This window comes from Euleptes europaea, chromosome 8, assembly GCF_029931775.1.
Source record: "Euleptes europaea isolate rEulEur1 chromosome 8, rEulEur1.hap1, whole genome shotgun sequence".
NCBI classification, from domain to species: Eukaryota; Metazoa; Chordata; class Lepidosauria; order Squamata; family Sphaerodactylidae; genus Euleptes; species Euleptes europaea.
In genome coordinates, this window is record NC_079319.1 from 65842435 (window position 1) to 65868732 (window position 26298).

General features: G+C 41.7%; 1 protein-coding gene across 1 annotated transcript in view; it reads left to right on the forward strand.

The window, feature by feature from the left end:
* The window catches only part of TSHZ1 (teashirt zinc finger homeobox 1), a 79518-nt gene extending 70194 nt beyond the window's left edge, over positions 1-9324 (forward strand). The window contains exon 2 of the mRNA XM_056854253.1: positions 5825-9324. Coding sequence (XP_056710231.1) covers positions 5825-8991 — 3167 coding nt within the window. The 3' untranslated portion in view covers positions 8992-9324. The remainder of the gene's footprint in view (positions 1-5824) is intronic.
* The last annotated feature ends 16974 nt before the right edge of the window (positions 9325-26298 follow it).

The window sequence follows — 26298 nt, forward strand, 5'->3', positions numbered from 1 at the left end:
CAGGTTGTGAAAGTCCAAGACTAACCAGCAGGGATGGGGTTCCCAGATTCTCCTGTGGGCCACATCAGTGGGCCAAACTTGCACTTTCCGCTGTGCATTGGTCCTCTCTTCTCCCATCTCATGGCAAGTCTTCCCCCTGGGTCCCCCCAATGCCATTGTCCTCCAGCTCAGCAGGAATGATCTCCCAGCTCGAAAAAGGGGTGGTTCTTGCCCCTGGCACAGAGTGGTAAGCTGTAGTACTGCAGTCCAAGCACTGCTCACGACCTGAGTTCGATCCCGACAGAAGTTGGTTTCAGGTAGCCGGCTCAAGGTTTATTCAGCCTTCCATCCTTCCGAGGTTGGTAAAATGAGGACCCAGCTTGCTGGGGGTAAAGGAAAGATGACTGGGGAAGGCATTAGCAAACCACCCCGTAAACAAAGTCTGCCTAGTAATCGTCAGGATGTGATGTCACCCCATGGGTCAGGATTGACCCGGTGCATGCATAGGGGACTTTTACCTTGCCATTTCAATGTAGAGTGGTGCCATATTGCCAGACAGAGTGGATTTGGCCAGGAGGCAGATCAGCAGTGCAGCAGGTCGGCTCATCGAACCAGTGGGCAGTTATCTGATATGGCACCCAGATGTTATTTTCAAACAGGTGGCTCTCTTCAGGGTGGATGGGGTCCACTTCTCAGAATGGGGCATGGGTATTTTGCTTCATGGGGTTAAGGACAGGCTGGTTAGTTGGACACATTTGTAGGAATTTTGGCAGAAACCAGGCAGGTGACCTGCTCTTATGGTGGTTTGGGCATTGGAATGGACCCATTTTTTTTGGGGGGGGGAGGCTGTGCCTGCGTGCCTGGCTCCCCCGTTTTGGGGACTCCCTTTGGGGTTTGTGGGGGGGTGAAGCCATTCAACAGCATGCCCAGTTTGGCGGCTGGCTGCTGGATCTCACCCCCAGGTGGAAATGGAACCCCGCAGTGGCTTGTGCTCATGTGGGATCTTGGGTTTTGCAACTCTGCGGGCTTCTCCCCCAGCAGGCAGGCTGGGAGAATGGGGTATATCAGGCAGCAGGCAGGTTGCCCAGTGCTGGATCTGCCCCCCATGCTGTGCCATCACTGCTTTGGCTGTATTCAGTAAAAGCTGTGGCCTATTTCCCCCCAATCTGATCTATTTCTGATTTGTTCCTTCCTCACCCTAGTTCCATCCCTTGCCCCTGGAACCGCAATCCAGAACTCATACTCTGCTTTGCAGAGACATTAGAACATAAGATATTGTAATACTGTTCCAGGTCTGATGTAAGGAAACGTTCAGTTTCTTGTTCCCGTATTGGCAGCTGACCCTGAATCCTTTGTAACTGCAATATCCAATAGTGCAATGGAATTTGAGGGTTAAGAAAGGGTTTGCATTAGCCTTTAGTACTTCACCTCCTGAGTTCCTGATTATGAGGCAGGCTTGTGCATAGGATTTCTTTTTTATTCCAAGCCAGCAGACTTTGGCTCCATCTTGCACAAAATGCATGGTCGTTACAAGGCAATCTGTAAAAACGACCAAAGGGGATAATATCTGACAGAGTATATGGCAGAATAAAGCCACACTCCCGTGGTCATTTATAGCTGAAATGCTGCTAAAGCTGTGGACCAATTGATTTGTGGATTTAATGTTTGTTTTTCCCCATTTATCCCATTTGGGAAGATGTTTCCCCCCCTGAATTTCTCTTGAATTTTTTGAAAGCAAGATGTTGCCTTTATCTAGTTCCCTCCTGATTCAGTTTCCATTTCCATTAGGGCATCTAACACAGATCTCAACCGAACAAGTGGCTTGATCTCAATTTGGAAGAGTTTCTGGCCAGGGAGGATCTCCAAAGGTATTGTGCAGCATTCCTGCAGCCTAAGCCTGAACAGGACCCTATAACTTTGTACGAAACTTTGATACAAAATCTGAAACCATTATTGGTAGGTGAAATTAGAGCAGGAAGACACTTTATCAGGTCCATTAAGAACAGGTGTCAACCACCCTCCCATAGACAGTTACTAGCCAAGGCAATTTTTCAAGCCTTGCTAATTAGCTCACTAAGTTCAGCTGGATGTAGATGGGTGGGGAGAGTGGGATTGCCAGACCCCCACCAGGGACGGGGATCCCCTGATTTGGGCCCCCTTCCCCCCAGCACCATCCAGCCCAGCGTGGATCTTACTGGGATTAAAATGAGCTCCCAGCCCTGTCAGCACAATGACGCCAGTTCCGGAAGTGACATCATCATGTTGGTGATGTCGAGGGAGACACTGGTATTTGGGCAAAACTCTAGTGAAAGCAGCTTCTGCTATAGAGTTTTTGCCAAAATACCAGAGCATCTACCTCAACGTTGCTGACATAATGGCGTCACTTCTGGTTGCATCAGCGTCGGCCTCCCTCCATTTATGGTAAGTCCCCAACCCCCATCCTCCGCCAGTTGCCAGTGGGGACTTGCCAATCCTAGAGGACACTCGTCTAGAATCTTCATCAGCAACAGCCCACTGGCCAGTTGGAGAGGGTCAGATGGTCTATATCCGGGTTTCTATGAAGTGTTGTCTATGCTGTTAGGCCTGGATCCCTCTCTTTTTACTCAAGTCCATCTCCTCGGTCCTGTATGTGTTACCTGCTTTGCATCATGTTACACCTGAATGGAGGTATGCTACTATAAACTGGACTTACTAAAGCTATGAGAAGTTAACGTCTATGCTGCTAAGATTTGTAAGTGTGTTTAGAGAGCTGTTTTTCTTGTTTTCCGTGCACTTGGAACTGCCACTGGAACTATATTCCTTTTAATTTTTCTTTAATTTCCTTAATTCTATTTTACCTTAAAGGTGTGTTGCTATGAGTTACTGGGCCAAACCCAGGGTAAACTTGTCTGCGTTATCATAGAGACAAGGGGAACGAATCTCTCCGACCAAGGCGGGTCAACCCTGACAAATGTACGCAAATGGAAATTATATTTTGTGCGCAAAAATTCCTTTAAAATAACTGTCCGTGTTTGGTGAACTATAAAATGTTTTCCTTATTGCAAGTTCCTCACATCACATTTTGTTTTCTACGTTGATTTATACACAGCCTCCCATAGTAGCAGAATTAAGGTGATTTTTCAGCTTTTAGAAATCTGATGACTATGTGCAAGAATGATTTTTACTACGGAGTGAAAATGTGTATTTATCACTTAGGTGCATGTAAGCTACTTCTGTGAATTGGGCTCTTGGAATAAATGTATTTTGAGATAGTGGCCATCTGCTCATGAATATCACATTTGTTAGGGTTTTTTTTTTTTAAAAAAAGTAGTTTGATGCCGATAAACACGTAATTTGGTAAGATTACATCGTTTCACCAGGTGGCAACACAATGGGAAACTTTGATGTTTACTGTAAGCCAATAATCAAGCTGGATATGTGTTTGCATGCTTTATGCCTGTCACTTTTAAATATTCATCTCTTACTTTATTTTATTTTTAGCTGCCAACTGCTCTTCCAGAATCATTACGTGGTGTCTGCGTCATAGTTTAGTAAGAAACAAAATTCTGTAGACAAATATTAGTTTGAGGAAAAACTCCGCAGGAACCAATAATATTTGGTTTTATTATCTTTAAATTTAATACAAAATATAAAATTCAAGAGGTATTAAATATTTCTAATTAATTCATCGCAGAACACCAACAGCAAAATTCTTTCAATATCATATTTCTAGCCCCCCTCCCCATCTGTGAGAGCCAGTATGGTATAGTAGTTAAGAGTGGTGAACTCTAATCTGGAGAACCGGGTTTGATTCCCCATTCCTCCATGTGAGTGGCAGACACTATCTGGTGAACTGGGTTGATTTCCTCACTCCTCCACATGAAGCCAGCTGGGTGACCTTGGGCTAGTCACAGTTCTCTCTGAACTCTCTCAGCCCCACCTACCTCACAAGGTGTCTGTTGTGGGGAGAGGAAGAGAAGGAGTTTGTAAGCTGGTATGCATCTTCTTAAAAGGTAGAGAAAGTTGGCATATAAAAACCAATTCTTCTTCTTCTCCTTCTCCTCCTCCTCTTCCTCTTCCTCTTCCTCTTCCTCTTTCAGCAACTGAATGCACCAGCATATTGTGTGTGAGGGCAGTACCCAGATCAGTTTGCTGTAGACTACAGGACTTTGTAGAAGTTTTCCAGGTATACTGGCTGGGGTTTATAGTGTTTTCATCAACACCAAGGAGTGAGATGTAGGACTAGGGACCTTAGAATCCTGACTAAACCATGGGCCTCATCCCCAGCATATCCCTGGTCCTGCCAGCTGTGGGCCTTTATGCTGTTGTATGTACACCAGCATGGCTTCAGCAGGGTGCTGTGCCACTGTGTTACACCAGCATTGAATTCAGTTGCCACCCTAAGCATCTTACAGACTCATCTGAGGGCTCTACCTTTAATTTTTCGTTAAGTATGGCATAATGGGATCCATACATGCACTTTTAATGTTGTTAGTATCTGACTACACATTCAGGTGTTTTTGCTTGAATTCATGATGGTAACAGATGGACAAGTCAAAAGAGCTCTCTATTAGTTAATGCTATTGTTACCAACCTCCAGGTGTGGCCTGGAGATCTCGTGGAATTACAACTGATCTCCAGATGACAGAGATCAGTTCCTATGGAGAAAATGGCAGCTTTGGAGGATGGACTCCACTGCGTTAGACCCCACTGAGGTTTCTCCCCAAACCCTGTCCTTTCCCAGCTCCACCCCAAAATCTCCAGGAATTTCCTAGCCTAGAGTTGGCAACCCTAAGTTGCTGTATCTTATGTAAGACTCAGTCTTTCAGTAATGTTTGTCTGGTGACTCATTATTCACACTCTACATTCAAATTCTTGATCAACTTCTTGTTCAGTTGTGTCAATGCCAGTATGGCCCAGTGGAGCACCAACTTTGGACCTGTGACACCTGCATTCATGTTCCTACAATGGGTTTACTTAGTAGCTTTAAAATTTCCTAGCCACAGTTACCTAACAATGAAATGGCATTCATCCCATAAGGTTATTTTGCAGACAACATCAATATTGCATGCAGCCAGTGCAACATAGTAGTTAAAGAGTATCAGACTCAGGTCTGGGAGACTCCAGTTTGAATCCCCACTCCACCATGAATTCTTGTTGGGTGACCTTGGGCCAGTCTCACTCTCTCAGCCTAGCCTACCTCACAGGGTTGTTGTGAGGATAAAATGGAGGCGAATGATGTAAGCCACTTTAGGTTCTCACTAGAAAGAAAGGTAGGGAATAAATGAAGTGAATAAAATAAAATAAAATAATGCTGCTGTATAAATAATATAGGGGCATGTGACATCTAATAATAATAAGCAAATAAGAGCTACAAGATAAACTTGTCCTACCCTACTTCAAATATTATATTTTTTCTCTTTTGATTCTCAGTAGTGTGGTGGCTGGAATGATGGAATTGGGAGATCTAGCTTCAAATCTCCATCCATGTCTAAACCTCATAGGGTAGCCTTGTTTGTTGTGACAATAAAATGAATAACATTTATTTTATTTTTTATTTTGAATATCCATTCAAAAATGTGATGAATGAGTAAATACACTAAAGCTGTAGGGATCCCATTCGTTACTCCAGAACATCACAATTAGTTAAAAATGGGACTATTCCAGAATAAGCGGTCAAAAGTTGTATTTTTAGCTATAAATAGACCAGCTTATTCCATTAGGCCAAACCTGAGTTCTGCTTATATAGGTTCATAGTGAGCTCAAAGATGGGAAGATGTGTTTTTACAATTAAGGTTGCTATTGAACTAGGGATGGTGCTGAAAAGCAAGTGTATGTTCTATAACTTCTTTTCTCTCTTTTGCAGCATATGTTCCTGAGGATGAACTGAAAGCAGCAGAAATAGATGAAGAAAGTGGAGAGGATGACGGGCTACCTCTGGACATCCAGGAAACCGATTATATGTGCAATGAAGAAACAGAGATCAAAGAGGCTCAGAGTTACCAGAACTCCCCAGTCAGCACGGCAACAAACCAGGACGCGGGTTACGGTTCGCCATTTAGTGAAAACAGCGACCAGTTGGCTCATTTCAAAAACACTTCCTCCAAAGAAGAAAGAGAAGATCATCAGTGCTCGGACAATGCTCCCTATCCACAGGACAGCTTGGCACAAATAAAAGCTGTATATGCAAATTTACTGTCGGAGTCTTGCTGGACCAGTTTAGCTTTGGACTTAAAGAAATCAAAGAGCGGTGAAACCAGCCCGAAGGAAAACACCACTAATATCAACTCTAGTATCAACATCCCAAGTACTAGTGCCAGCACTGGTACCAGTACAAGTACCAGTACAAGTATCAGTAGCACTAGTAACAGTAACAGTGGTGGCTCAGGTTATGACTGGCACCAGGCGGCATTGGCCAAAACTTTGCAGCAGACCTCAGCGTACGGACTTCTCCCAGAACCCAGTCTCTTCAGCACAGTACAGCTTTACCGGCAAAACAATAAACTCTATGGTTCTGTGTTTACCGGCGCCAGTAAGTTTCGGTGCAAAGACTGCAGCGCAGCGTATGACACGCTGGTGGAGCTAACGGTACACATGAACGAAACTGGACATTACCGGGATGACAACAGAGATAAAGAATACGAAAAGACCAAGCGGTGGTCAAAGCCTAGAAAGCGATCACTGATGGAAATGGAAGGCAAAGAGGATGCCCAGAAAGTGCTAAAGTGCATGTATTGTGGTCATTCTTTTGAATCTTTGCAAGACTTGAGTGTCCATATGATAAAAACAAAACATTACCAGAAAGTGCCTCTGAAGGAACCAGTACCAGCCATCACCAAACTGGTGCCTTCTACCAAAAAGCGAGCACTTCCGGACTTAGCTTCCCCTTGCTCACCTGAGCCAACAGCGGTCACTTCAGAGGCTACTCTTAGCGATGCAGCAAAGGATCAGAAAACTGCCAATCCCTATGTGACTCCAAACAACCGCTATGGATACCAAAATGGTGCTAGCTATACTTGGCAGTTTGAGGCCCGGAAAGCCCAGATATTGAAATGCATGGAGTGTGGCAGTTCTCACGACACTTTGCAGCAGCTGACTGCTCATATGATGGTCACTGGACATTTTTTGAAAGTAACGAATTCTGCCTCCAAAAAAGGAAAACAGCTAGTGTTGGATCCTGTGGTAGAGGAAAAGATACAATCCATACCTTTGCCCCCCACCACCCACACAAGATTACCGGCTGCAAATGTTAAAAAGCAGCCCGAATCTCCAGCTGGATCTACGAGCTCTGAGGAGAAGAAGGACTTGGAAAAGGAAAAAGTGATCGTTAATGAAACAGACAAGAAAATTAAAGAAGAGAACGAGGACATTACAGAAAAGTTTGAGCCAACAGCTGTATATCAGTACCTCAGAGAGGAGGATCTAGATGAAAGTCCTAAAGGTGGGATAGATATCCTGAAATCCCTGGAAAATACCGTGACGACGGCTATAAGTAAGGCGCAGAATGGAGCTCCTTCTTGGGGAGGCTATCCCAGCATTCATGCAGCTTACCAGCTTCCGGGGACCGTCAAACCCATTCAGCCAGCTGTGCAGAGTGTTCAGATGCAGCCCTCTTACGCCAGCAGCGTAAAATCGTTGTCTTCGGAGCACAGCGCACTGATCCATTCCCCGGGTAACTTAACGCCTCCACCTCACAAAAGCAATGTCTCAGCAATGGAAGAACTAGTGGAGAAGGTCACAGGCAAAATCAATATCAAAAAAGAAGACAAGCCTTCAGAGAAAGAAAAATGTTCCCCAGTTAAGCCATTGTCACCTGCTGCTAAAGAGAACAAAGACTTTCCAAAATCAGAGGAAACCGTCAAGCCGCAGCTGCAGAAAAAGAACCTAGAAGAAGTTCAGAAGGTCAAAAAGGACAGTCCAGCAGATCCTCATACCCTTAATGGCACTGAACCACCTAAAGCAAAAGTCACAAATGGCTGTAATAACTTGGGCATCATCACAGACCATTCACCTGAGCCATCTTTCATTAACCCATTGAGTGCTTTACAATCCATCATGAATACCCACTTAGGCAAGGTTTCCAATCCTGTAAGTCCTTCTCTGGACCCTTTGGCCATGCTGTATAAAATTAGCAACAGTATGTTGGACAAGCCCATTTACCCAACAACTCCGGCCAAGCAAGCCGATGCTATCGATCGGTACTATTACGAGAACAGCGATCAGCCTATTGATTTGACCAAGTCCAAAAACAAACCTCTCGTTTCCAACGTGACTGACTCTGTCTCATCTCCTCTAAGGGAGAGTGCCCTAATGGATATTTCTGACATGGTAAAGAACCTCACAGGGCGCTTGACTCCCAAGTCTTCAACACCGTCTTCTGTGTCAGAAAAATCTGACGCGGATGGAAGCAGCTTTGAAGAGGCTCTGGATGAACTGTCGCCAGTACATAAGAGGAAAGGTAGGCAGTCCAATTGGAACCCTCAGCACCTTCTGATCCTTCAAGCCCAGTTTGCTTCTAGCTTGAGGGAGACTCCTGAAGGCAAATATATTATGTCGGACCTTGGCCCACAGGAGCGGGTGCATATCTCTAAGTTTACTGGTCTTTCCATGACCACAATTAGTCACTGGCTGGCCAATGTGAAGTATCAGTTAAGAAGGACAGGTGGAACTAAGTTTTTAAAGAATTTGGACACGGGGCATCCTGTTTTCTTTTGCAATGATTGTGCCTCACAATTCAGGACTGCTTCGACATATATAAGTCACTTGGAGACACATTTAGGGTTCAGCTTGAAGGACCTGTCCAAATTGCCACTAAATCAGATCCAAGAGCAGCAGAATGTTTCAAAAGTCCTTGCGAATAAAACTCTAGGTGTGCTCGGAATCACTGAGGAGGACTCAGGCTCCACGTTCCAGTGTAAGCTCTGCAACCGAACTTTTGCAAGCAAGCATGCAGTAAAACTGCACCTTAGTAAAACACACGGCAAGTCCCCCGAGGACCATCTGATCTATGTAACTGAGTTAGAAAAACATTAGCGTCCAGGTAAGCAGCCAAGTATGCAAGTGACCACAGGAACATTGCACTAAACTTCTTCATAGTACTGCACTAGGCCTGACCTGAGCCTCTGAAATCAGTCTTACTTTTGTTGCTGAACTGCCTATCTGGACCTTGGTTTTTCTTACATACATTTTGTAGTTATATTTATAAGCTCTTTGTCTGATCTGTGCATGTTTTTTTAAAAAATCTCTCTTTCTTTTTTTCTTTTTCTGTGAGTCAAAGTCTGACCTTTATTTTCAACATCTGTCCTTGATGTTAAGCTATCTTTTGTAGAGTACAGCGGGAGACACTATTGAGAGACGTTAATTTAATGGTAAAGAAAGACACAAAGAACAATAATAAAAAGACATCCTAAAATTACAAAGTTGCCATGACAATAAAGGTCACAGAACCCCGTAGTGTCGTTTTTTTTAACCCTCTGAGGACCGTATTAGCATTTCTGTGCCTTTCCCAATATATTGTTTTGTTTTGCTTTTTAAAGTTGTTTCATCCTAATCAAACTATGTCACAAAACAAATTTAATTTTATGTGTAAAAAAAAAGCGCTTTTAGAAAACCAAACTGCAGGTTCAATTTGTGAAGAATAGATGCATGCAGTTTTTTGAAGATGGTGAAAAGCTATCTAGTGCTCAAGGGGTTATGAAACCACAACCATATTTAAAGAAAAAAATTAAAAATAAACAAACCAAGTTGCCACTATGCCCAAACCCTCTGGATGCTGAATATTGTCACGTGGTTGGCAAAAAAAAAAGTATGCAAGCTATTAAAAAATGTAAAAATGCTCTTTCTTTTTTTTCCTGTAAAATACTGCGGTTTATAGTTATTTACAAATGTAAGCTTTGGTACAAGCTGAACTTTCTATGGTGTGCTGCATTGGTACATGAAAACAAAACAACAAATGGGGCAAGTGTTGGATTCAATTCCTTGTAAATTGCCGGCATCATCTTAGAAAAAAAAGTATATGTTACATATCGTACCATTTTAAACTGTTCACTTCCTTTGTACCTTCTGGCTGTATGCTTTCTCTTTTAACTTTTTATATTGTCATTTTATATTCAAGTTCTGTGTATATAATGTAAAACCACACTTTTTTGAATAAAATTTAGTTCCTTGCAGCTTGAGTTAAATAGAGAAATTTTACTGGCACCTGCATCTTCCCAGATGCATGTACTCAAAGGAACTATCTGACAAAATAAATAAATAAAAATAAAGCAAGCAATGCACTATGAATTATACATTTTGATGTTTTATCATTAATATTGTACAGTACTTTTTTTTTGGTTTACACAATTAAATCCACTGTTTTCTCAAGTGTAAAATAAACCCACATGCAGTTCTTGATTTATGTATATTGTGATGTCGTCGTTATTTTGCCTTTGAGGTCTTCATTTCAGCGGCGAGAGAGGTTTCAGCTGGAAGTACGCTTGGAGTCGTTTGTGCATTTCAACATGGTCCGGTCTATTCTCTAAGTCCTAATGATGTCTCAGAGTGTTATTGCCGCGGTTTATAGATGCTGATGAATTCAAAATCATGTGGCTTTGCCAGCTAGGAATGAACGTTCTATTTGTCTCTGAAATGTGCAAAGCCGCCTTTTCTTTTATGCAGCCTCTCCTACTATGTATCAATTAGAAGCAGGTATTCACCTGTCCGTTGACATTCGTGGAAGACTGCCAATTGCCTCATCGTATGCCTATGTCTGTTTAGTGGCTAAAAAAAATCGTCGTCTGTCTCCTCATAGAAGGTAGGGAAAATATGCAGGGTGTGTGATTCACATTTTGTACGCTTCCACCCCCTCTCTAGGAAGCTAGTCTGCAGGTTTAAATATTCAGCCTCAGCTTGCTACTGAGTATACAGGATAATGACAAGGACCTTGGCATGCTGAGGCCTTGTGCTACGTCCTAGAATGGCCCATTTCACATCTAGCTGCTAACTACCTGATTTAGAGAGATATTTACAGTCAGGAACGCTTCTTCCAGCATCCTGCAACAGTGGGAATGATCATATACATAGTAGTCTCTGCAACACGAAATGTTAAGATGTTCCACAGTTAAACACATCTTTTTCTCACAACTTATTGTTTATGTCCCTATTCACATAAAATGTCCCATATGTAGACAGGAGACAGATAATTAGGGTTGCCAGGTCCCTCTTTACTACTAGCAGGAGGTTTTTGGGACGGAGCCTGAGGAAGGCGGGGTTTGGGGAGGGGAGGGACTTCCACGTCATAGAGTCCAATTGCCAAAGCAGCCATTTTCTCCAGGTGAACTGATCTCTATCGGCTGGAGATCAGTTGTAATAGCGGGAGATCTCCAGCTAGTACCCGGAGGTTGGCAACCCGACTGATAATGCAGAAGCACTCCATCTTTTGGAAATCTTAATGTGAGGAAGGACCCTTGAACGTCCAGTTCTTTCCTCAATCCTTCCACTAGTTCAGTAAGCAAGCCTGGTTCAGAGTTGGTTCTCCTGTACAAAGTTATCTACACTCTTTCCAGCATTAATAAGTGGAGTTGCACAAGAGAGAAGTAAGGCCGCATGTGGGAATGAGGTACAGGGTGGTTGAATTGATTGTACTACTTAAGACAGCAGGTGGGGTGTGTGATTTGTTTTTAATGTTCCCTTGTATAGCTGCTTTGGTGGCCCTTGTCATGGCAGAAAGGCAAGATATAGATTTTGTAAATTAAATAAATAGAAATAGAAATAAAGAAAGAAATAGAAACACAGTTAAGTTCAGCAATGTTTAAGTAAATATAATAACTACAATGTTCATGTAAACTGATAACCTGAAGTAAGCACAAAATGTATGAATGGAAATGTTTGTATATGTTTGTTTGTTATCTTTGCTTTTGAAAATGTTAATAAAATACCTTAAAAAAAGAAGAAAAGAAATAGAAGATGCCCCGCAAGAAGAAAACTAATATAGCAGGAAGCAGGCTGAGGTAGAAACCTTTCCCTGATGTGCTAGTTTTTTAAATATATATATATATATATGTATGTATGTATGTATATAAAATTTGCATGGAGTTTGGTTTCTATAGCAATATTTTTTTAAATGACATGGTCCAGCCATAGTGCAGTTCATTTATTGCCCTTATGATTATGCCGCCTTATTCTGCTGCTTGTGTAGACCGGGCCCTTCTTCCCAAGCCATATACCCTCTTGTTGGCTGGGGTGACCCAGCCAAACATAGTGCAGTTTTTATGTAGCAAAAGTAAAAGTCACATTCCACCCATTGCTGTTCTCCTCCTGATAGTTGAAATTCTGTTCCGGATCATCATCAGACTTTATTATCGGTTGCCAGCTCTGGGTTGCGAAATACTTGGAGATTTTTGGGGTGGAGCCTGAAAAGGGCAGGGTTTGGGGAGGGGAAGGACTTCAATGCCATAGAGTCCAATTGCCAAAGTGGCCATTTTCTCCAGGGGAACTGATCTCTATTGGCTAGAGATCAGTTGTAACAGCAGGAGATCTCCAGCTTGTACCTAGAGGTTGGCAAACCTATCTTTGAGTATACTTACTATACTAGAATTGGCTGTCTGCATTTGCTTTCAGGAACTGAATCCTGACACAAATGTAAGATATTGCATATGGATCCAGCAACAATTATCTATGGATAAATAATTGTGAACTCTAGGGCTGCTTCTTTTGCATTTCCCCTTTCAGGTTTTGAAAATGCATGTAGGGAAGTATTCAGAAAACCACAGACTAATGTCTATTGATTACACATCGATCTGTTTAAAAATGTGTCCCCTCGCCTCTTCCATAAGTTCAGAGCACCCTGCACTTTTGAACTTGGATGAATTGTTGCGCCATTAAACTGAGAATGCACTGTTGAATTGTAATGGTGTCTACGTTTTGCAAAGCTCTCATGTCTTACTTTTCTAGCATTACAGATGGGGTTGCCAGCTCTGGGTTGGGAAATACTGGGAGATTTTTGGGGCAGAGCCTGAGGAGGGCGGGGTTTGGGGAGGGACTTCAATGCCATAGAGTCCAGTTGTCAAAGCAGCCATTTCCTCTGGGTGAACCAATTTCTATCAGTTGGAGATCAGTTGTAATAGCAGGAGATCTCCAGCTACTACCTGGAGGTTGGCAACCCTAATTGCAGACCTGTATCACTTTCCCCCCCTTCTGACTGCATCACTACATGAGTTTTAAAAAGGTAGTTAGATGGGTGAAAGTGGCTTTTACAGGCAGAAAGTGATGAAATTAAATTAATCTGCAGTTAGCAAATCATAATCCTAGTTGACACAAACCATAGATAAGGTGGTAGACTGGTTCCATTACAGACAGAAGGTGGAAGATTGCATAGATGAACTCGTCCCCATGGAAAGCTTCATTATGGAGACAGAACTAGTACATCAGAAGGAAGGCTGAAGATCTCCCAGACATCTCATGTTCTATGCACAAGGATTTTGTTTTTTTATATGAAGCAGAATTCCAGCTTGTGATTGCGCATCTACAGTTTGAAATGTTATCATTCAGGTTTATCACTGTACCTGCTGTTTATGTGAACTAGGTCAAACTGACTGCCAATACGGAGTAAATAAATAGATTCAGGGAAGTTAGATAAATGTATGTAGTAGGGAAGACTCTTGGGATTTAGAAAGGCTTTTATAGCGAACAAGCCCTCAGAAGCTGTGGTCCTTTTATTTCTTTTCTTACAGCTGTAATGACCCTCTGAGGTTTTGACATTAGTTCTGACTTGGAATACAAGAAGGCAGAGCTGTACCTTTTCAATATTGCATTGGGAAGTAAAGCTGAGTGCTATCACATCAGGTGTTTCCCTTAATCTTTATTTCTGTTCTGTTCAATGCAGATGTCACTTAGAATGTAAAGGGAGCTGTCAGAGCTTTCGGTGCGCTGAGTGCTGTGACAATTAACACACAGGAAAGCAAGGCATCCGCTATCCATTACATATTTTGGGAGGAAGGGTATTCAGCAGGAGTGACTTGGAAAAGTTACTTTCCAGGAACTGCAAGGAAGACTTGGAGGGAGAGATGGATAGATGGATGGATGCAGTCACTTTTTTTAAAAAATGGATCTGCTGGCTTGCTTTTTATTTATAAATGAATGGATCAGTTAGTAAATGGAGCTTCCTGTTACTGTAAATCAGGAATGGTGTTATTTGGGGGCTATTTTAATGAACACAAAAGTTTTGAACAAAAGATCAGCTTCTTTATCAGCATGTATGTGCACTGAAGTTAACGTAATTTCTGAAACACTGATGATATGAGCAAATATATTAATAGGGGTTATTAATAATGGCAAAAGGTTTCTTTGTTTGGAAAACTCTCTTCCCAGAATCCATCCCTGAGCACAGATTGTTCAGTATATCACTGGTGTGGTGTAGTAGTTAAAAGCAGTGGTTTGGAGCAGTGGACTCATTTGGAGAACCGGGTTTGATTCCCCAATCCTCCACATGAGCAGCAGAGGCTAATCTGGTGAACTGCTTTTGTTTCCCCACTCCTGCACACCAAGTCAGCTGGGTGACCCTGGACAAGTTACAGCTAGAGCTCTCTGAGCCCCACCTACCTCACAGAGTGTCTGTTGTGGGGAGGGGAAGGGAAGGTGATTGTAAGCCAGTTTGAGTCTCCCTTAAAAGGTAAAGAAAGTCGGCATATAAAAAGCAACTCCTCTTCTTCTTCAAACACTGTTATATCAAGGACACTTTGGGGTTTAAGATCCACTGCCACAATCAGCCTCCTTTAGAACAGCATCATTATGGAGCTTGTCCAGAGTAAATGTGCTATGGATTACAAGATATATTTTAATCTGATCATGTAATGTCAAAATTGTACACATTAGTTGCTGAATACTTTCACCTCTTCCTTGTCTTCATGATCCCTAAATTATTTGTTTTATTTTAAAAGACAGTTGCGTTTTGAAAGTACCTCTTTTCAAATTCCTTTTTAATTTTTTTTAAAAATACAGATATAATTTAGAGTTTTATTTATAAAGCAGCATTCTTCTGTTTCCTCTACTGAAGTTACAGTAGCTAAATCCTGGTTGCTTGAATCTGCAAAGTATTTTGGCTAGAGGATGCCACAGGCATCTGATGACTTTCCCTTTATTTTTCTTCAGTAGCTGATACCTGTGTTCTTTAGGGGGTTCAGCATTTAGGGTTTTATTTCAGTTCAATTACTGGATTTTTTTTTTAACACCCATGGGATGAAGATGAAGAAAGAAAACTTAAAGAGTTATATTTAAAAACAACAACTGTGCAACTGCCATAGGCTTGAATTGTTCTACTTCAATAAACTTTGAAAGTTTTGTTTACCGCAGGCTTGCAAGCATATGATTACAGAATATTTAGTTGTGGGCGAAGAGGCTGCATGGGAGACATAACAGCTCCGAAATAGGCTCTAATCTAATGCAAATCCTAGGAAAGCTCTCTTGCAAAAGCTACAATATTCTTGTATTCTTTAGACTAGGTGACCCTGCCACCTTCAAGGTACTTAAACAGCTTTACTAATTCTGATGACTTTTGTAAGCTGCTCATTTTCTTTTTGTAACAAGGAAGGCCATTACTTCATCCCTTTGTTGGAACAAATTCTTAAATTAAACCAGGGAGGAACTGCTACATTATGAAGCGTAGAAATGGCAAGGTATGTTAGGTGCAAATTCTCCATAGGTTGTTTTTGTTTCATCTTACTTAACAGCGCCATGCAGAGTGAAAAGGGTTTACAAAGACTCTTCCATATTAATGTATCAACAACTTAATTTGTGGTTCCTACAAGGGAACCCCTGACTTGGAAAACCCAGGTAGCCTAATCTTGTCTGATCTCAGAAGCTAAGCAGGGTTGGCCGTGGTTAGTATTTTGGAAGGGAGATCATAAGGAATACAGGTTGAGTATCCTTTATCTGGACTGCTTAGGACCAGAAGTGGTCCATATTTCAGATCTTTCCGTATATTGGAATATTTTGAAATGGTTTCATATACATAATGAGATATCTTGGGGATGGGACCCAAGTTCATTTAAGTTTTATATACACTTTATACACATAGCCTGAATGTAATTTTGAACAATATTTTTTTAAATAATTTTGTGTACATTGAACCATCAGAAAGCAAAGGTGTAACTATCTCACAAGAATACCTGGGTGAACTGTTAAGCAAGAGCAACAACAAATGAACAATGGCAGGCTTTCAGTCTCCACCTACGATGTAGGTGAGAGGAAACACTGAAAGCAGGCAACACGGATCTGCCTGCATGCCTGCTCGAAGAGTCCAGTTTTCAGATCAGTCCAGATATGGGATGTCCAGATCAGGGATACTCTATCTGTACCAGGATTGTGACGCAGCAGCAGCAATGGCAAACCACCTCTGAATGCCTTGAAAACCCCACAGGGTCGCTGTGACTTGATGGCAATAAATAAATAAATAAAGCCCAAGGAAATGTGTTTTTTTTGTTTTTGTTTTTGTTTTGCACATTTGCCTCTAAAATATGTATGGATGTTTGCTTTTGCTTCAGAAAAGGTCTTAAGGAAGGAAGGTATTCTTATTAGCAGTAGCTTCTCTGAGAAAGTGACCTGCATGACCTTTCCGAGCCACTCATGGAAAAAAAAGGAAACTGTAAGTGCCTCAAGGCCTGTGTACATATTGTAAGTATCTCTCTTTATTTTGTTAAAGCACTCTGCATCCATTGTCTCTCTCTTCTTTTGTCTACAATGCATCGTTCAGTGTTTACACTGGTTACATTTTCCCAGCCAACAATTTGGATAAGCACAATCTTGGTTTTCTTCTTTTGTGTGAGTCAGATTGATTATGTAGTTCTTTAGACATTGTTTAAGGACACTGTGTATTAGAAGTATACACATGTACCTTTCAAGGGGTTCAGTTCTAATAAAATTGTAGTTGGATTTATATTTGAATGTTTTCATTAAGTTGTCCTTTTAAAAAAGATTATCTCTCTGATCCATTCTGGCTCGTACAAATATAATCCTGGGTCCTGGTTAACAATGGCTTGTAAATGAGGAAACCCCCTCCTGAATCTGTGCTTTGGCCCCATCTTCACACTGATTTCTCCCCTCTCCTCCCTTTCAGGCATTAGTCATGGTTTTGACTTACATATGCACGGATATACCAGGGATTGAAACCAAACAATGGTTTTAGTTGCATGTAGATAGTAAAAGAGAAGACAAGAGTCACTAGAAAAGACACTCATGCTAGGAAAAGTTGAAGGCAGCAGGAAAAGAGGAAGACCTAACAAGAGATGGATTGACTCTATAAAGGAAGCTACAGCCCTCAATTTGCAAGACCTGAGCAAGGTTGTTAAGGATAGGATGTTTTGGAGGACATTGATTCATAGGGTCGCCATGAGTCGGAAACGACTTGATGGCACTTTACACACAGAGATAGTAAAATACATCAGGGAGAAAACCCTCCATCACTACATAAAATTCTCATGGACTGCTGAAATAGTCAACAGGGTTGTTGAGGGGATAAAATAGTGGCGAGGAGAATGATGTAAGCTGCTTTAGTTCCCCATTGGAGAGACAGGTAGTAAATAAAGTAAAATTATTTACAAAAATATAAATGAAGTAAATAAATAGACTAGCATCAGCTAGAAATACATGGCCAAATGCAAACACAGTACTAATTCTGAGACTCCGCTTGAAAAGTTTGGAGTTGCAGTAAGCTACAATATGGATAACACATGATTGAAGGATTCTAGGTTAAGCAAGAAATAACCAACTGAGATAAATATTGCAGCAGGACAGGGCTGCATTTGAACCAGTACGTTGGCTTCAAGTTGGGTTGCCAGCCTCCAGAGACCAGTTCCCCTGGAGAAAATGGCCACTTTGGCAGTTGGACTCTTGGGCATTGAAGTCCCTCCCCTCCAAACCCTGCCGTCCTCAGGCTCAACCCCCCAAAACTCCAGGTATTTCCTAACCAGGAGCTGGCAACCCTATCTTCAAGCCTATTTCTAATGCTAAGCTATATATCTGGAGAACCAGCTAGCTATAAAGATGGCTGTCCATTCCATGGAACTGCCCCAGACCCAGGAATCTAGTGTTTGAACTGAGCTCCCCATATAGCTTTTTTCATTTCAGTTTAAGGTACTGAACTGCCTTTATATCCTTCAGTTAAAGGAATCAGGAGCTCCATGTGTGGATGAAGTCAATGTGTATGTAATGATCTATGTATGGATCAGAGCAAGTCTCAGGGAGCCCATGTAAATCGCATCTTCCCTAACATATTCAGATACACTTACTGAATCGAGATTGTACATGGATTTATTACAATGATACTGCCCTAAATATTTTTCACACAGGACAGATGCTAACGACATGTGTAATCTGCAATTAATGAACTAATCAATTAGTCACAGATTAATTAGTAACTCTTTAATCAATTAAGCTTTGTATCATTATTTATTTCCTCAGTTTCTGCTGTAGGCCACAGCGAAGAGTTCAAATTTATTTATTTATTAAAACATTTATACTCCACCTTTCCTCACGGTTCCAAGTGGTTTAAGAGATTTTGTATCAGCAGCATTTTGGTCCTAAGGTTTGCCTGCAATCACCAACAGAACGGGAACTGTCTTGGTCACCCTAACTAAATACTTCTAGAAGGGCAGCCCAATCCTGAAGGGGGGGGGCAGATCTGCAGAGACTGGGAGTGGTGCAGCGGCACCACCTCCTCAGATGCTTCCTGGCTGCTGCATAGGTAAGAAAAGTTTAGAAAATAGAAAGGGGAGGAATTCCCCTATTGCTTCCAACAAGGTTGCGCCAAGGGGGTGTTCCTGGGGTGAAAGGGGTGAGCTCCCCCAGGAACATCCCGGGAGTGCTCTCCCACGCTGGCGTGGGCTTCCCCAGAACCAGCATGGCTGCACTGGCACCAGGGGCTGGTGGTGCCTGAACGCCAGCGTGTTTGCCCCCACGCCAGCATAGGTGCCTCCTTATTCCATGATAAGGTGGCACCTACGCTGTTGCGGCGTCATGCCGGCTCCTAAGGAATGGGTTCATAGTCAGCATGAGTATGATTCTTTTCAATCCCATTCATCTCTTCATTGGGCTTCGAAGTGTGTAAATCTCTTTTGGAATGCACTATAACCCTACTGAGATAGGATTGCGCTTGTGCTCAGAGGTGGCATTCAGTTGTTCTCTATGGGATGCAATGTCCCTTAAGGATCGGGTACGCAGCTTGGACTTGCTGCTGGATCCATATAATCTACTCCTAATTGTCCCAATGACACCCATGATGATCGTATGTGCCTTTCATTACTTTCCTTTGGTGCACCTACTCCCTTCTTGGAAGGGCAGATCTGCCACCAATCATCTACTCTTTCGTAAATGCCAGATTAGGCCACTGCCATTCATTTTATGTGGAGTAAGCGAGTAGACAGGTCACCACCACCTTCATCAACCTGCTCAAGCTTTGAAATCAATGAAAAGGCCCTTCCTGTGGGAGCCGACTTTATCTGAATTGAGATTACCCGAGACCCATGGGCTATTACCTGAGACCCACTCAGAATTCCTTCCCCAGAAAGTGATATTGATACTATTCTTTGCAAGCCTGCAGTTTCAGAAGGCTTTTGAGCTAAACCGAGCAATGAAATGACATCTGCTGTTTTCTGTCAGCTTGACTGTTTTATATGTTGAGTTTTATAGTTTGGTTGATTGGTTAATTTATTTAGATAACTTATATAGTGCTTTTCCAGAATCCTGGTTAAGGTTGCTCACAAAGTAAAAAATTCAATAAAATAATAAAACAAAGACCTTAAATTACATATTAATTTTTTTTGGAGGGGATACCCAAACTTTTAATTTAAGTTTCCATTTTGCTGCTGTTTAATTTATATTTGATACTTATTAATTTGATTATTTGATTATTTTTTGCTGTTTTGTTACCCATATCTACTTTTGATAGAAAGATGGAGTAAAATAAGACAGCAAATGGAGATCAGTATAAACAGTATGTGCACGTGTATATGTTTGTGTGTGATGTAATTTTCCCCCTTTCTCAGTTATTTCACATTAGTCACATAAGCTTCACAGCTAAGTAAAGTAGATGCTTACAGTTTTCACTTTCTAAAAAGGCATCAGTATTGAATACACAAATGTGTCATTTTTTTTTATTTTACTTGTATAACCTCTGCGTTTCCTGAAATTTGCTTTTCAGAGATGCCTGGACTATCGAGGACGATTGGAACTTTTGCACTTCCCAAAAAGAACACACTTCTATAGAGAGGTTACTGTCCTTTTCAACTTCACACAAATAGGTTGAGCCTTCTGTCTTTCTCCACAATTTCTCCACAATTTTCACAATTTATTTCCGAAGGCGTCCAGTGATATTCAACCCCAAAGAGAGTTGGTCGTGACATTGGAATTGGAAGGCGATGGCCCTTTGGGCTTCCAGTGTAAAAATGGCTTGAGCAGACGTACACAACTTGCCCACATTTTGTGCTGTCATGCCTTTTCTCTGATTGCTCTGTTCAATGAAACATGAACATTTTCCTTTAAGCCCAGGTTAGTTTGTCACTGTGAGGTTCCAATGTATAACATCTTATTTGTTGTCATGGAAGCACAGTTACAAGCTCAGTGTCACACAAAAAGCCATCCTCCAACAAAACAATGAGAATTGGCAGACCTACTCAGCAAATCACCATCATGCTCTAGATTTTGGGAGAGAGGGGAAAACACAAGCCTTTTGAAAAAGAGCAAGGTTTTAAAATGTCATGTTTTTTTTTTTCATGTTAACCATAGCCGTTGCCATTTTACACAATGTAGTTTTATTATTCAGTATTATCTCTCATTGCAGAAAATCTTACTAATATCTGACAAATGATACAACGGAGTATACAATTGTGGGCTCAAGATGCTGATGCATCATGGGAAATTCTTCTTGCCTTAACTATGGTGCACCTCCAGAAGGCACGATGAGATGAAATATAGGCCCTATTCAGATTACCGTTCTAAACCGGATATCATCCGTTGTTGGCCTGTTTTTGGAATAAAACGATACTAAGATGGGTGTTCATACAGCTCATTTCAATCCATCCATGAGCCATCTTTAAAGCGCTGTAGCCAGTTGAAACAGTGCCGTGATTGTTTCCCCACCTTTTTTGTGAAAAGAATGGAAAAGAACGCACCTGCAATAAAGGGGGGGAAACAATCGCGGTCCTTCCTGAAGCGCTCCAGGCGGTTCAGACAGCACACCGGAGCGATTCAGAGGCGCAAGGAAGAACGGATAACGGTTGAAAGCAGTTTTCATAATAACCAGCTCAGTCTCGCTTTGCAAATGGGACACAAGCAGCTTTGTCTGAACAGGTAAAAAAAAATCCATTAGCAGCCGGGAGCCAAAGCAGTTGTGTCTGAACTGACACAAATAATCCATTAGCAACCTGCTGCTCAAACGGATTATAAAGGCAGTTTGAATAGGCCCAAAGTAAGGATTCAATGAGTGAAGTAAAGCAACAATTCTCAAACTTTTTTTGCATCGAGGAGCACACATTTAAATTATTATTTCATTTGGCTAAATTAACAAAGGGTGTGCTTTAAAATAAATTTTAATTATCTATCAGAATTGTATTCTGCTTTTCAGAGAATGGCCTGTGAAATAAACCATAAATATTTTCAGTATTGATGAACTTGAAAACTGTGCTAGGCAAGAGTCTGTGAGAAATGTTCAGACGTCTTTTAGCAACTGCCTATCTCTCTCTCTTTTTTTTATAATACATTTTTTATTTTTTTTCTAAACTATTAAAAACATATTTCAACAATACAAATAAACAGTAGCAGAATAGATAAAAAACATTTGCCAAGATTGTTACATTCAAACATAAATTGACTTCCCCTACACCCTCCTCTATCTCAAAATATATTTGTATCATCTTTTGCATAAAACTTCTAATCCTAATATTTATTTCCATTATTTATCTATCCCTTACTGTAACAAAAAAGAAAACAGAAACAAGAAAACAAGAAAGAAGGGTTTGAAATTAATTGTATCTTATAATATAATAAAATAAAAAAGAATATAATAATGAAAGGAATAGTAAAACAAAGTAACATTAATTACTTCCATTAAGAAATTTAATTCATTTTGAATTCTCCCATCCTCCCTAACACCAATTCAATAAAATATTACTAGTAAATTTATTATCAAATACAATCCATATCCATAAGGCCTGTCCTTTTAACCAATTCCATTTGTTAATCTTCACCACATAAGACACTAAAGTCAGTTAAGCTAGTTCCTTCATCCGAGTTTTCCAACGTCTCCTTCTTTTCATCATTGTCATTAAACACCGAAGATGGTCCTTAAGGGTTGTTAGCAAGCTCTCTTCCAAAAGTGAGAAGTCTTCCAGATGTGTCTTAGTTGCTGTGTTTTCCGCATCCAGTTCTAAGAGGAAGATCCCAACAGGTCTCCTGTCCAAGTAGGAATTGAACCATCCGTCAAGCAAATTGAAGAGATCAGTTACATTCAGCTCCATTGGTATCAACAACGAAGCTATTGGAGTTTGGTCTATTGTGTATTCTTTCTCTTGTTCCTCAGCTAGAGAGCTCTCTAGTATTGCAATATTTGGGAATACATCTTCAGAATCTTTTATGACTTCATTCCTGTTTTGAGTTGCTGGCAGGGTGGAGATATCAAATTTAGTCATCATCTGGTCCAGCAGTGCTGACATCTGCCTTTGTTGATTTAACAGGTGTTCATAGAACCTTGCAGTTGTCTCATTTTGTAGATTGAACATATCCTGAATTAACTTTTCCATGGCAGTTTCTTAAGAATGCCCTTCAGCAGCGATTTTGGCAGGTCCATGATCAAAGATTTTAATGAGTGTGGGTAGATTAATAAGCTTTGTTAAACATAGTCATTAAGAATTTCCCCCCAAAGAGTCTAATTTAAAGTAGAAATTGAAGTTTGGAAATTTTCTGAAGAAACCAACAAGTTTTTTGCAGACGCTCTAGACCGGCAGTAGACAGGAAGTAGGAAGTTGACAGGAAACAGTTTAGCCACGGACTTTCCGATGTCCCCTGTTTTGTAGTTTTTCAAAGAGACGCCTTTAGATGATGCACCGAGGGGACGTCTTTCAGTCCTGCACTCTTCTTTCACTTCCCATCTCCCCACAATCGGCAAGCATGCTTCTGCAAGTCACGGCAATTCCTAGATGTCTTCCGGTTCTTGAAAACGAAACTTAAGGACGTTGATAAAGAGCCTTCCCCAGCCGGAAAAAGGTAACGTAGCCAAGAGAGGGGAGGGTTTTAATTCTTCTTTCCCCTCAAACGTCACAGAAGCTGATTGGTTCCTTTCACATCAATCAGGAAGTTCGATTGTTTTGTCTACCCAGAGATCAATTTGATAAGGTCCTTGCCACTTTATCTGATGATTTATCTTAACAAAAAAGGCTTTATACGATGGAGGGGAGACATGCAGAGTTCTCAGTAGTTGCTTTCAGCCTGGTTATTTTTCTATACCCAGTAAGATCAAAAGAATTCTTGTACTCACTTAGACTTCGGAGAGTGAGGTATTTTTCCTTTAAATGTTTCTTAAGATGGTTATAGGTGATGGAGGTCCAAGCCGGTAGCCAAGAAAACTCCCAAGGCGATGTATTCTCCCCTCAAAAATGCCGAGCAGGACAACATCCACACCTCCGGGGGACTTAAAAAAGCTCCCTCGGAGAGTGTGGGAGTCACACTGCTATCTTCTGGCTGCAGCAATTCCTGCATCCCAGCCCACTAATTAGGACCGGGTTGGTGTGCTATTTGCACTCCAATTTAAAGTGAATCTTGGATTCTCCTGGGAACTCTCCCTGGAGACTGTTGCCGGGACAAACGCAGTCACCGGAAGTCCAGCAACTGCCTATATCTCTTTAGGGAGACCCTGAGCTTAGGACAACTCATGGAATTTTGGAAAGAATAATAGGGAATGTCCTGAAATTTTGTACTTTTTTTCTGATATAGGCATATTGTTACAATGCTCCAACAATACATTGATATTTTAGTACCTTCTTTTCCTAAAAGGAGGGGTGCTATGATGTCACCAATGATGCCACCAGCACCCTCCCTTGAAAATCCTCAGTACTGAAGGCATGTGTGGAAGAAAATAAGCCAATTCCACAACTGTAGAAAGCACAGGGAGGCCAGACATGTGGAACAGCCATGCCCAAACTGATTCCAATCAGTTTGTGGATCTACTCCCAAGAAAGTCAGAATAAGCTGAGCGTGTGGGAAAGCCTCTAGTTGCGGCCACTGACAGTAGCTGCAACCAATCAGAAAGTAGTCATTTCTCACATATGCCAACGGGGTCTTTCCCCACTGAGTTTTCTTGGAAGGCAAGAAAATCCATAGCTAATACTAAAAAAATTCAAAACCCATAGCTAATACTAAAAATCCATAGCTAATACTAAAAATATTTATTATTGCAGTACTTTTGGTTTCTGTTTGGGAAATTTTGGGGCTTGCAACTAAAAACTATCTCTTCCCTGTGTGTGGAGAAGCTGTAACATTTTTTGGAAACAGGGCACTTTTCATGTGCCCAGAGAAGATGCTGTTTTGTCACATTTGTGCTGGTCTTTGACCATAAAATAAGATATTATTATTCCGTCACATTATATTTGATCCCCACCACCACGGAATCCCTTAGTTTGTGAACTCATGTGGACTAGAGCTGAGCTGAGCTAACATTTCCTCTTGAAAACTCTGCTAAACTTTATTCTGACGGGGAAGGAAGGAATGCTTAATGGTCCGACAATAAATTTTGAGGCTCACTCTGTTCTAATGCTTAATGTTCTAAAGAAGAGTCAGTGCTGATATTTGCTCAGCCATGCTGAAAGTTTACTATCCAGCTTTGGTTTAACAGTGTTACCACATTAAATGGTTTCATGGCATAGGTTCACAGCAGCCAAACTCTTAACATTTGGCTTCCTGTACCATTAACAGTTGAGCAGAAGAACAGATTTCAACAGGTGCATCTACTTTTTTTTCTTATACACAATTATTAAAGATACAGAAACCCCACTGTTAAATGTTTTGCCATTATCGGCCTCCAGTCATATTTGAAATATTGAAGGATGGTTAGGGTTGCCAGGTCCATCCTGGCAACCAGCAGGAGCTCCGTGGGGATGGGGGTGGCAATTAGCATCCCCTGTGCGATTACATCACTTCCGTGGTTATGCGGAAATGCCAGATTGCGCCGGGGACACTCTAGGGAGAATGCTAGAGCATTCCCGGTGCAATTGGGTGCTTCCACATAGCTGTGGAAGTGATGTGATCATGCCAGGGACGCTCATTGTTGCTCCCCGCCCACTGGGCCTGTTTCTGCCCGCCAACCAGTTGAGGGTCAACCAGGTAGTTGGCAACCCTAATGATGGCTCATAATATATGATCCTAGCCACTGCAGTTATTCAGTTGCATATGTTTTGTTTATTCATTTAATGTAATTGGAAGAACGTCACATGGGAGGCAAAGGGATGGTGCTGAGGCAGTCCCATGTGGCTCCTCCCCTTATCAGGACTACATCAAGGCCACTTGTTACTCACATTCCTCATATGGTGACTTCATGGTAGCATGACTCCTTCTCCAGAAAGAAGTTTCATGCCAAAGAAAATTACCACATGAGGTGCTTAATTAATTTCATTCACAAGTCAAGTCACAGTCAAGGCCATGTAACAGGCCTAGCAAACTACCCGATTCTGCCTTCAAGGTGTAGTCTTGCTTCATGTCACTGTAAGTAATCGGGTCACATACTGTAAAACAGATAATTGTGAGGGAGGTTGGGGGTGGGCTGTGAAGTCTGGTTCCCATATAGGGGTGCCAGCTTCCAGGTGGGCGCTGGAGATCTCCAGCTATTACAACTGATCTCCAGGCAACAGAGATCAGTTCCCCTGGAGAAAATGGCTGCTTTGGCAATTGGACTCTATGGCATAGAAGTCCCTCCCCTCCCCAAACCCCACCCTCCTCAGGCTCCACCCCCAAAATCTCCAGGTATTTCCCAACCAGGAGCTGGCAACCCTATTCCCACAGCATGCTCCACTAATATTGTGTCTAGTAGAAGTAGCATGCTAGGAAAAGTTGAGAGCAGCAGGAAAAGAGGAAGACCCAACAAGAGATGGATTGACTCAATAAAGGAAGCCACAGCCTTCAATTTGCAAGATCTGAGCAAGGCTGTCAAAGACCAGACATTTTGGAGGACTTTCATTCATAGGGTCGCCATGAGTCGGAAGTGACTTGACGGCACTTAACACACAACACACAGAAGTGGCATGTGGAATGCGCTCAAGATGGCCGGGGCAGGGCTGCCATTTCTGGAATTCACATGCTGCCAAATAGGCAAAAACCTTTATC